We start from the raw sequence: 12,788 nt of genomic DNA on the forward strand, positions 1-12,788 counted from the left end.
CTGTTGCACAAAAGTATGGACTAATGAAAATTATTAGGGTGGCTAACTTGTAAATAAAAGTACCCTACCTTATGTATATTGTTACAAGGGGCTGTATATATTTAGGATTATTATCACTTTTACATTTGTAACACTTGTAAATAAAAGTACCCTACCTTATGTATATTGTTACAAGGGGCTGTATATATTTAGGATTATTATCACTTTTACATTTGTAACTTTTATTATTCCATATTTTCGTGGAACAGGCTACTGATGGAGCAAGTGACGTGTAAGACATGGACAAGTTTTCCAAATAGTTTCGTCCCGAAAATTTTCCTCGTCCAAAACAAAAAGACTTTTCAATTTTCCATTCCCTCCCCCCCTCCTCATCCCGGCAAAAGGGATTCTTTGTTCCGCCAGTTTTTCAATTGACTTCCTTCCCCATGGAGGATATACTGTATTATTTATGTGGGTGGGGAACGATATTTGTGACATAATGTGACAAGCATTCAAATTTCAAGTCTTTTCAACACAGTTAAAATTCTTTTCTTTCTTTCTTCTACTTGTATACCTGCTATTATAATGTGTAGAAAATAGTAGAGACATATTATAATTTAATATTTTCTCCTACATATTATATTATATCATTTTAAGCTCCCATTTCCAACACCCTATCCTCCTGATGTCCCCTCCCATTTCCCTCACTGAATACATGGACGTGTAAGTGTATTATTTATGTGGGTGGGGAACGATATTTGTGACATAATGTGACAAGCATTCAAATTTCAAGTCTTTTCAACACAGTTAAAATTCCTTTCTTTCTTCTACTTGTGTACCTGCTATCATAATGTGTAGAAAATAGTGGAGACATATAGGTACTTTAATATTTTCTCCTTTCTCATATCCTGTCTTCCTTCTCTCTTCGATTTCGGGACGATAAGACCATAGCAGTTACAGTTCCTTCTGTCAAACCTCTTAAAAACTTTTTTAAAAATGCTCTTTTTACAATACGTTTGGACATCTTGTGGGTACTGTTTTTGATTATTTCATTTCCCTCAATTCGTCTAAAATAGTTGAGGAATTTACAGAAATTCATACAGTTAACAAATCTTCCACAAACTTAAATATTTTCAGGGTGAATTTATTTCATATAATATTGTAAAAGTGAAAGAAATAGGTAGGATTACATTTAGAAACAATAACTAGGTATCATCCTTTTAAATTAAGTTATTGATGGTACCTGTAGCCTGTTGCACAAAAGTATGGACTAATGAAAATTATTAGGGTGGCTAACTTGTAAATAAAAGTACCCTACCGTATATTGTTACAAGGGGCTGTATTTATTTAGGATTATTTTTACATTTGTAACTTTTATTATTCCATATTTTCGTGGAACAGGCTACTGATGGAGCAAGAATACATCGCAATTTTGTAAAAGCAAAAAGCAAAGGAACTCCGATAAAGTAGAAAAAGGTCCGTCCACAGTACCACACCCTTTCTGACATTGGGTTTTTCACAACCTAGACAATAATAATTGCCCACTAAAAACAAAATTACATAATTATGTACCATCAACTAGGTATATACCTACTTTAAAATAAAACCTCATTAATTTAAATGTTGTCTGAAACTGCATGGTTCTGCCCTACTTCAAGGAACTTCCTCTTAAATCCATAGTTATCAGGGAACAAGAGAGATCGATTAGGGACAGGTTGCCCTGATAGTTGGTCTTCAAATCTCGCAACTCCAGACCAATGACCAATGCTTTTGAATGGTTCATCATGCCAGTCAAAAAGGTGACCTCCATAAGCAGTTAAGTGGGATATCACCTAATTATTCTTCTTTCACTTTCTCATTTACAGTCTTTCCCACTTAGTTGGGGTTGACTGACTAAATCTGCTCAAAGGTAGACCCCATTCGTCAAAGTAAAACGATATAAGGCAAAACTGATGACACAGTAGATTTACAATGAAGCTTTGGTAGATGTCTTGCATTAGTACAGTTTCCATTTCTACTGAAGTCTTTGGATTTCCTGCTCAATATTTGTCCTAGCTATACTCTCGTACCGGTCTCTGAATTCTTTGGTGGCGTAAATGTTGGGGATTTGAAGGAAATTCTGTAAAAGCTGAAACAGAAGGGAAGGGAAAACCTTGATTTCAAATAGTGACTCTCATCTACGTACCTACAGATACAGATAACATATCAGTAATTTTAATTACACCCAACGGTATTACGAGAACTACCGGAAAAGCATCGAACTCCATAAGCAGTTAAGTGGGATATCACCTAATTATTCTTCTTTCACTTTCTCATTTACAGTCTTTCCCACATAGGTAGTTGGGGTTGACTGACTGAATCTGCTCAAAGGTAGACCCCATTCGTCAAAGTAAAACGATATAAGGCAAAACTGATGGCACAGTAGATTTACAATGAAGCTTTGGTAGATGTCTTGCATTAGTACAGTTTCCATTTCTACTGAAGTCTTTGGATTTCCTGCTCAATATTTGTCCTAGCTATACTCTCGTACCGGTCTCTGAATTCTTTGGTGGCGTAAATGTTGGGGATTTGTAGGAAATTCTGTAAAAGCTGAAACAGAAGGGAAGGGAACACCTTGATTTCAAAAAGTGACTCTCATCTACGCACAGATACAGATAACATATTAACATATCAGTAATTTTAATTACACCCAACGGTATTACGAGAACTACCGGTAAAGCATCGATGGATTTCAAGGGTACTATCAACATTGTGAAATCTGAGCGCACGAAAAGCACGTGCATTAGGTCAAGTTCTAAAAACTACGCCTTTGTGACTTTGTGTGTTTCCACGAAAAAAATCACTCAAAAGTGAATTTGCACACTACAAATTTGCTTTCAAGTTTATTTGGAGAACTTACGCTCCAAAAAATCGCAAGATTGATGGATGCAACCAAACATCGATGTAACGTTACCATTTGTTGAAGCTTGTGAACCCACCTTTACCCTATTTTTCAACGTCATTACACCGCTACTCACCTTTATTCTTAGACTAAAATAGACTTGGTCCGTTAGAAACTCGTACTCTTCCCGCAGTTTCTGCGTGTAGCTGAGGTAGTCTTCCGGAGGTGTGCCGAGCTCCAGCATGTCCAGATCGAGGAAGTAATGAATGTCGTCATTTCCGTACGTGTCGGGAGCTTTATGCTCGTCCGTGCTTTCGATGTTGAGAAGATAAGTTACCTCGGAATAGATGCCCGTGTCGTCCTGGAAGTGGGAAAGAAGAGAAGAACTGTTGCAGTGACGTATTTTGAGATTTTCAAAAGTAATACCTATACTTATAAACAGCAACGTCTTAGACTTCAATTTTGGTAAGTGATAAGTAGGGGAGGTGAGAAACAAACCGTATAGTTGAAGAGAAGCAACCCCAGCTTCCATGGAGGACACATCATTGATTTGTTTTATTGTGTAGCACTTCGAGTGCCAAGCCCAATGTGGTGACTATCCCCAATCCCCAGTACAAAGTACAAATGAATTATTCTCAATATGTTTGGAACCAAGAAAAACTATTTAAGATAAGGGCGGAGCCACGTCCGGCGTCCCCAAATTGAGAGACAACAGTGTCACTCAATATGAGAGACATATAGCTCCTCAGGAAGTCGCTATCTCTAAATAGGTATGTATAAGCAAAGTAGCATACAATTTGGTACACATGAAACCTAAGAGGCAAAGGAAGTTAAGGAATTGTTGAACTGTGAACGAACTTTATTACCTGATTTGATATCCTGGCTTCATTGACAAATTTCCAGAACTGTTCCAGATTCCTATCCTGACAAGTCTGTCCTTGACTAGGGTCGTATTCCAAACTGAAATCCAAAAGAAGGAACAGGATGTTATTTTACCTATAACGGGTAATCTCCGAAGTAGATTAGCGTCTACGATATTCCATGTTATCTTTAAGTATGCTCTGAGATTAACCCCAAACAGTCTTGAAAGGTGTGTCCGTTCATTTTCTCCGTTATTGTAGGCCAGACTCCAAAAATTTGGAGCATCCCCTCGACAAAATCCTGGATACGGCCAAAAACGTTCAAAAAAAAAAAAAAAAAAAAAAAAAGAAGAAAGAGAAGAGGAGAGAGAGAGAGAGAGAGAGAGAGAGAAATGATATTTTGTATTGATTTATTCCAATAACAAACTAAGAAGAAAAAAAAAGGTAGGTATAATTATATTCTAAGCTGCTCAGTGCTCAAAGACATTGGTTATTTCAGGTTGGATTTAAAACATACGGTGACAGCTGTACAAATTAAGGCCTGTTTTTCATTCCTACGCCGCATCGATGCGGCGTTCACTCTGCGTCAGGAGTGGGGGTAAAAAGTGAAAATTCAGCAAACATGATGACATCTAGTGGAGAAATTACGAAACATTTTTTTCATTTCCCTCAATACAATTACAATAGACCTGAAGAAATGTGGTAATAGCCTGCCATCAATTTGAACTGCTTTCACAACGTTCTCCCTCTCCTTATCTCTCTATTTCTTTCCCTCTCACAAGTCATGTCTCACTCCTTATCTCTCTCTCTCTCTCTCTCTCTTTCTCTCTCCTTTACCACACTTTCCTGCTCCCTTTTTTCTCTCTCTCCCTCTCTCTCTCTTTCTCTCTCTCTATCGCTTCATTGTACGCGTAAAGTAGAGAATACATTATCATCAATGATAAGCTGAAAGTCTGATAGATAAAGTACCCATGACTTTTACCTAGGTACAAATAATTAAAGGTATTCAACTTTCAAGATATATTATGCAAAAGAGGCATATTCGAACCCGAAAGAAGACTGAAATTCTCATCCCTGTGACAAACCACCTACCACCTGTCATAAAAATTCCCGCACGGGGTAGGATGGGATCCGCGCTGAGGGCAGAGAGAAGATGCTGTTCGGATGGTGGGCGTAGTAAGGAAACATAGCGGATGCCAGGGGATAAAGCCCGCATTGGTTGAGATGATCTAAGTACTTGGTGTTAATGGGGCGTAAAACTCCTCCACCACCCATGTAGAATACAGGAATTTTTCCTTGAATATGATAAATTTTTTTCCAGGACTGCAAATTTAGTTCGGTTCCATGGAAGGAATGAGCTGAAAGCTGTTCAGAAGGAAAAGTTCTCAGATGAGCTGAGAGCTATTGAGAGGCAAGAACCCTGTTCTCCGTCTATTAGAAAACTAAAACCCTTTGTTTTAGATGGTGTACTTCGCGTTGGTGGGAGATTAGGCAAGTCTAATCTTGGTTTCGAGAGCCAGCATCCCGCGCTTCTTCCTAAGAAGCACCACGTGACTAACCTGATTATTGACCATGTTCACAGGAAGAATTTACACACAGGTCCTCACCTGTTACTTGCTCTCCTGAGGCAAAGGTTCTGGATCCTGTCTGCGCGCAGTGTTGTACGTCAGCGTGTCCAAGCTTGTAACTTTTGTTTCAGACATAACCCTGCTCCTGTCTATCCCTTGATGGCAGATCTTCCTGACTTCAGAGTCACCGAATCCAAAGTCTTCTATAAGACTGGCTGTGACTTTCTAGGTCCCTTTAACATTTCTCTATCTAGACATCGTGGTGTAAGTACCACTAAGGCATATGTTTGTTTATTCATTTGTCTCGCGACCAAAGCTATTCACCTTGAATTAGCATCGGATTTAAGTACTCCGACCTTTCTCAACGCTTTAAAGCGTTTCTTATCTCGGCGGTCAGCATGTAAGTATCTTCTCTCTGATTGTGGTACGAACTTTGTTGGAGCAAAGAATGCTTTGAATGAGCTCTATCTGTTGTTACAATCTAGGGAATATAGAGATTCTCTGAATGAAGTGTTGTTGAGTTCTAAGATCACATGGACGTTCAACTGCCCAGCCGCACCTCACCATGGTGGTATATGGGAAGGTAATGTACGCCCAGTCAAAACTCATCTGGTAAAGGTAATTGGTAGTCAAGTGCTCACTTTTGAAGAATTCTCAACCGTACTTGCTCAGGTAGAAGCTCTCATGAATTCGAGACCCCTGTGTCCTCTATCTTCGGATCCCTCTGATCCAAGTGTGTTAACTCCAGCTCACTTCTTACACGCTGAACCTATCAGTGTTCTGCCCGCCAGAGATGTAAGTCAAACCCCATTGAATCATTTGAATCGTTATGAGTTGTTGAACAATTTGGTTCAAAACTATTGGAAACGATGGAGTGCTGAATACCTCCACAATTTACAAACTAGGGAAAAATGGAACTTACCAGGTGGAAAGCCTTTAGTTCCAGGTATGCTTGTTGACCACTAAGGTAAGAATCGTTCACGATGCGTCTGCTCCCTCGAGCACAGGTACCTCCCTCAATGATTGTCTCCATACTGGTCCTAACCTGTATTCTAATCTTCTCATTATCCTATTGAACTTTCGACTATTTCCCATAGCACTCTGTGCTGACGTCACTAAAATGTTTCTACAGATAAAGGTGTTGGATGAACATCGTAAGTATTTAAAATTCTTGTGGCGGTCTTCCCTTGAAGATTGTATCCACACTTATCAGATGAATAGGGTTTGTTTTGGTGTTCGGTCAAGTCCGTACTTATCTCTGCGTACCATACGACAACTCGCATCTGATGAGCAAGAAAACTTTCCAGTGGCGTGTGCCAGAGTCTCTGAGGATTTTTTCATGGATGATTTCACATCCAGTGTTATGAGTGAGGAAGAGGCTGAGGTCTTACATTCTGAGATGGTAGGTTTATTCAGAGTGGGGGGTTTTAGTCTAGTCAAGTGGCAAACCAACTCAAGGAGTATCCTTTTATCTACATCCTGACTCACTTTCTGGTAAGCCCTATCTTATCAGTTACGAGGTAAGAACCACACTACATTCCATTTCATATTGATGGTACCTGTAGCCTGTTGCACAAAAGTATGGACTAATGAAAATTATTAGGGTGGCTAACTTGTAAATAAAAGTACCCTACCGTATATTGTTACAAGGGGCTGTATTTATTTAGGATTATTTTTACATTTGTAACTTTTATTATTCCATATTTTCGTGGAACAGGCTACTGATGGAGCAAGAATACATCGCAATTTTGTAAAAGCAAAAAGCAAAGGAACTCCGATAAAGTAGAAAAAGGTCCGTCCACAGTACCACACCCTTTCTGACATTGGGTTTTTCACAACCTAGACAATAATAATTGCCCACTAAAAATAAAATTACATAAAATATGTACCATCAACTAGGTATACTTTAAAATAAAACCTCATTTAAATGTTGTCTGAAACTGCATGGTTCTGCCCTACTTCAAGGAACTTCCTCTTAAATCCATAGTTATCAGGGAACAAGAGAGATCGATTAGGGACAGGTTGCCCTGATAGTTGGTCTTCAAATCCCGCAACTCCGGACCAATGACCAATCCTTTTGAATGGTTCATCATGCCAGTCAAAAAGGTGACCTCCATAAGCAGTTAAGTGGGATATCACCTAATTATTCTTCTTTCACTTTCTCATTTACAGTCTTTCCCACATAGGTAGTTGGGGTTGACTGACTGAATCTGCTCAAAGGTAGACCCCATTCGTCAAAGTAAAACGATATAAGGCAAAACTGATGGCACAGTAGATTTACAATGAAGCTTTGGTAGATGTCTTGCATTAGTACAGTTTCCATTTCTACTGAAGTCTTTGGATTTCCTGCTCAATATTTGTCCTAGCTATACTCTCGTACCGGTCTCTGAATTCTTTGGTGGCGTAAATGTTGGGGATTTGTAGGAAATTCTGTAAAAGCTGAAACAGAAGGGAAGGGAACACCTTGATTTCAAAAAGTGACTCTCATCTACGCACAGATACAGATAACATATTAACATATCAGTAATTTTAATTACACCCAACGGTATTACGAGAACTACCGGTAAAGCATCGATGGATTTCAAGGGTACTATCAACATTGTGAAATCTGAGCGCACGAAAAGCACGTGCATTAGGTCAAGTTCTAAAAACTACGCCTTTGTGACTTTGTGTGTTTCCACGAAAAAAATCATTCAAAAGTGAATTTGCACACTACAAATTTGCTTTCAAGATTCTTTGGAGAACTTACGCTCCAAAAAATCGGAAGATTGATGGATGCAACCCAACATCGATGTATAAATCTGAGCGCACGAAAAGCACGTGCATTAGGTCAAGTTCTAAAAACTACGCCTTTGTGACTTTGTGTGTTTCCACGAAAAAAATCACTCAAAAGTGAATTTGCACACTACAAATTTGCTTTCAAGTTTATTTGGAGAACTTACGCTCCAAAAAATCGCAAGATTGATGGATGCAACCAAACATCGATGTAACGTTACCATTTGTTGAAGCTTGTGAACCCACCTTTACCCTATTTTTCAACGTCATTACACCGCTACTCACCTTTATTCTTAGACTAAAATAGACTTGGTCCGTTAGAAACTCGTACTCTTCCCGCAGTTTCTGCGTGTAGCTGAGGTAGTCTTCCGGAGGTGTGCCGAGCTCCAGCATGTCCAGATCGAGGAAGTAATGAATGTCGTCATTTCCGTACGTGTCGGGAGCTTTATGCTCGTCCGTGCTTTCGATGTTGAGAAGATAAGTTACCTCGGAATAGATGCCCGTGTCGTCCTGGAAGTGGGAAAGAAGAGAAGAACTGTTGCAGTGACGTATTTTGAGATTTTCAAAAGTAATACCTATACTTATAAACAGCAACGTCTTAGACTTCAATTTTGGTAAGTGATAAGTAGGGGAGGTGAGAAACAAACCGTATAGTTGAAGAGAAGCAACCCCAGCTTCCATGGAGGACACATCATTGATTTGTTTTATTGTGTAGCACTTCGAGTGCCAAGCCCAATGTGGTGACTATCCCCAATCCCCAGTACAAAGTACAAATGAATTATTCTCAATATGTTTGGAACCAAGAAAAACTATTTAAGATAAGGGCGGAGCCACGTCCGGCGTCCCCAAATTGAGAGACAACAGTGTCACTCAATATGAGAGACATATAGCTCCTCAGGAAGTCGCTATCTCTAAATAGGTATGTATAAGCAAAGTAGCATACAATTTGGTACACATGAAACCTAAGAGGCAAAGGAAGTTAAGGAATTGTTGAACTGTGAACGAACTTTATTACCTGATTTGATATCCTGGCTTCATTGACAAATTTCCAGAACTGTTCCAGATTCCTATCCTGACAAGTCTGTCCTTGACTAGGGTCGTATTCCAAACTGAAATCCAAAAGAAGGAACAGGATGTTATTTTACCTATAACGGGTAATCTCCGAAGTAGATTAGCGTCTACGATATTCCATGTTATCTTTGAGTATGCTCTGAGATTAACCCCAAACAGTCTTGAAAGGTGTGTCCATTCATTTTCTCCGTTATTGTAGGCCAGACTCCAAAATTTGGAGCATCCCCTCGACAAAATCGTGGATACGGCCCTCTGTTACAGGTGAATGTATGGGCTCTACAAAAGTCCAGAATATCCTTTGCAAGTGTTTCATCATGCTTCTCAGGATATGCCCAGTTGTACACATACTTACTATTGAAAGAAAATAGCGAAGGACAAAACGTTGATGTTTTTGATCTTATGCTTGACCTCGTCCAAATGTTTAAATTTGTTCTCGAGGAAGGTCAAGTTGTGATACTTGCGGCGTTCGTCGCTGTAATTCTGCAGGATTTTGATCCACCACTCGTCGCGGAAATTGTCGTCAATACCGTAGCTGGCGGTGATGGCCTCCCAGGTCCTTTCCAGACAGTCCGACATATCTGGAGCAAGAACGAGAAAGGAATAGAATTTATAAAGCTGCGTCCACACATCCCGTCGATCGATGGTCAATCGACGAGCTGAAGAGGTGAATCTATGTTGTCGAAGTGGTGTACGGTTTCGACTATGTGTGGACATAGCTTTACAGTCTTGATGTACCTACCTAATCTTCAGGGGAACATACCTAGAAAAATCAATTTTTGTAAAATTACTTCTCTTGACCCCGTTTCCTGAGGTAAAAATGTACCTAAGTAGGTAGGTAATTCTCAGACACTAAGAGGATATTAATGTCTAGATCTCTTGATAGTTCAAATTAGCATATCACCAATATCATTAGAAAATAAAACAAATACCAGCTTATTAGGATATAGTGAACCTAGCTTATGAAGGGGGGTGTTCTTGTGTAAAATACCGTTATTGCTGATTACCTGTTGAAAATGGTCAAAATTATCCAAATGAAGAAAATAATGATTTATTTATTGCCAACACAAATAAAATACACCTTTTACACCTACACTAATAACGTAAATAAAAGTAACACATTCGTTCTTTATAAACTGTTGAAAGCTAATGTTGAGAAAATCAATATTGTCCCCCACAGCTGAGCAATGTTTTGACTTGGGATGCATTTTCCTTCCCTCCGTTTTTCCCCTCAGTCGAAGCTTTTTGTCGTGCTTTTTGCACACAGTCCGACATATCTGGAGCAAGAACGAGAAAGGAATAGAATTTATAAAGCTGCGTCCACACATAGTCGACCCCGTCGATCGATGGTCAATCGACGAGCTGAAGAGGTGAATCTATGTTGTCGAGGTGGTGTACGGTTTCGACTATGTGTGGACACAGTTTTACAGTCTTGATGTACCTGCCTAATCTTCAGGGGAACATACCTAGAATTTTTTTTGTAAAATTACTTCTCTTGACCCCATTTCCTGAGGTAAAAATGTACCTAAGTAGGTATTAGGTAATTCTCAGACACTAAGAGGATATTAATGTCTAGATAGTTCAAATTAGCATAGCACCAATATCATTAGAAAATAAAATAAAATACCTACCAGCTTATTAGGATATAGTGAACCTAGCTTATGAAGGGGGGTGTTCTTGTGTAAAATACTGTTATTGCTGATTACCTGTTGAAAATGGTCAAAATTATCCAAATGAAGAAAATAATGATTTATTTATTGGCAACACAAAATTAATAAAATACACCTTTTACACCTTCACTAATAACGTACCTAAATAAAAGTAACACATTCGTTCTTTATAAACTGTTGAAAGCTAATGTTGAGAAAATCAATATTGTCCCCCCACAGCTGAGCAATGTTTTGACTTGGGATGCATTTTCCTTCCCTCTGTTTTTCCCCTCAGTCGAAGCTTTTTGTCGTGCTTTTTGCATACACAGATTTGAGAATTTCCTGTAAGGGGTAAGAAGTGAATAGGAACAGTTTTCTCCTTTTTGTTGACCATTTTATTTAATAAAAACTTTGGAATTTATGTTGTACAATAATATGCTTCCTATCATTTCAAGGATGGAAGAAAGTTTTGGATGTCAACTTGTTTCGTAGATACCTACACAGACGTAGACAGCTTGTACCTATGTATTTCAGTAAAAATTGAACTTTCCTATTAAAAATTCCCTATTCTAGGTACTAGATATACTGTCTTCATCATATCAATATTACTTTATTGTTCCCGAAGGTTCAAACGGATTCTGCGAATTTCCTTTCTTCTGAAAATGTCTGTCGAATTTAATCAAAATTGGAAGAACACTTCGTATGTTAGAAAACGGCTGGGTGCTTCATGCTTCAGCAAGTTCGAATAAAGGTGCTGTTGCCCATATCTACTGTCCCAAATATCTCATCCTTCATGGCGAGTTTCACCAAAGACGTAATGATTAATTAGTGATTAAATAGATAGTTAGAAATTTAATGGAGTTAAAAGTGTTTGCAAATTATTTAAAAAAAAAATGCAAATAAACGCCTTCAAATCTAGAAATGATGTCTCCTTTTTGTAATGTGAAAAATTCTCCATTAAAACCGAAATATCTGATTAGTCTTTGGTGAAACCGGCCATCAGTCTCCTATCAAAATTCCCTACACGACCCATGTCCATACCCTATAATTTGGCAAGACAGGAAGTCGTGTTAAATTGACCCCCCCCGTTTGTCAAGAGGAACAAGGTTCGTCTGACGTTTTGACCAACTTTTCTGTCCCTCTCTCCTACCTCTCTCCAAGTTGACATAATTACATCAGACAGCAAATAGTGTAGTCTGATTAGAAAGATACGAGTTCAATTTCAAAGGCCTTTCATCTTTTTTGCCGTCTTTTCAATTGATAAGGAAAGGCTTTTAAAGTCGCGGGCTTTTAATGTTTTTGACAACTAGAAAGTAGAGTTGACTGGCGCAATTTCTTCCCCTTTCCTCCTCTTCCTCTTTTTCCTCCTCCTACCCTCATCATCCTCCTTTTGTTCTTCTCCCTCCTCCACCCCCTCTCTTCTTCTTAATTTTTACTCTCCGAGAATATTGCAGTTTTATCTACACAGTACCTAGTTCTTTTAGTGGGTGGCCTAACGTCACAATTTTGGCCAAAAGCTGCATTTATTCAGGAAAGCACCAAATTTGGTATGGACCTTCATTGGGAAAATATGAAACTTTTAGGAAGGGGTGACACCAAAAATCATGCACACAAACAAAATGGCGGCCTTTTTTCAAAATGGCGGCCAAAAACGGGGTTTTGATAATATCTCGTTTCCGGTAACTTTTTTCTAATAACAATGAATCAGAAAGTTTTTTATATTTATATTTCCTACATTTTGTAAATTTACACTTTTTTTCTAGGATGTACCGTAATCCCGTACCGTAAGGGTTTTTCGAACATGGCGGCCAAAAAAGAGGTTTTCTCATAATATCTCTTTTCAGCTAATTTTTTTCTAATAACAATAGATTAGAAAGTTGTTTGTTTTTTTCTTTCCTACATTTCATACATTTACACTTTTTCTCTAGGATGTACTGTAATCCCGTAACGGTCGATCCCGTTTCAAAATGGCGGCTAAAAAAAGGGTTTTTTGAGAATATCTCGTTTT

At 38.6% G+C, this 12,788-nt stretch overlaps 3 protein-coding genes across 4 annotated transcripts; 1 reads left to right on the forward strand and 2 right to left on the reverse strand.

The window, feature by feature from the left end:
* Positions 1-1,583: 1,583 nt before the first annotated feature.
* LOC103506218 lies at positions 1,584-3,852 on the reverse strand (the record flags this gene model as incomplete). Its single annotated transcript, XM_026821339.1, has 3 exons — positions 1,584-2,107; positions 2,997-3,221; positions 3,727-3,852. Coding segments are annotated over 3 exons (465 nt in total), but the record flags the coding sequence as incomplete, so codon positions are not given.
* A 565-nt stretch (positions 3,853-4,417) lies between these two features.
* LOC103506219 lies at positions 4,418-6,254 on the forward strand. Its single transcript, XM_008470608.1, has 2 exons — positions 4,418-4,422; positions 5,042-6,254. The coding sequence occupies exons 1-2, from the start codon at positions 4,418-4,420 to the stop codon at positions 6,252-6,254; spliced, it is 1,218 nt and encodes a 405-aa protein (XP_008468830.1).
* Positions 6,255-7,219: 965 nt separating this feature from the next.
* On the reverse strand, positions 7,220-10,990 carry LOC103506215. Of its 2 annotated transcripts, none has more exons than XM_008470603.3 (5): positions 10,838-10,990; positions 9,487-9,712; positions 9,079-9,172; positions 8,349-8,573; positions 7,220-7,727 (listed from the first exon to the last, which is right to left on the reverse strand). In XM_008470603.3, exons 2-5 carry the CDS (start codon positions 9,708-9,710, stop codon positions 7,614-7,616), a joined length of 657 nt encoding a protein of 218 aa, XP_008468825.1. In that variant the 5' UTR covers positions 9,711-9,712; positions 10,838-10,990; the 3' UTR covers positions 7,220-7,613. The 2 variants fall into 2 exon arrangements, with proteins under 2 accessions (XP_008468825.1, XP_017298256.1); XM_017442767.2 differs by lacking the exon at positions 10,838-10,990 and adding an exon at positions 10,139-10,262.
* Between the last annotated feature and the right edge of the window lie 1,798 nt (positions 10,991-12,788).

Source organism: Diaphorina citri, unplaced genomic scaffold (genome assembly GCF_000475195.1).
Source record: "Diaphorina citri unplaced genomic scaffold, Diaci psyllid genome assembly version 1.1 scaffold223, whole genome shotgun sequence".
Taxonomy (NCBI): Eukaryota; Metazoa; Arthropoda; class Insecta; order Hemiptera; family Psyllidae; genus Diaphorina; species Diaphorina citri.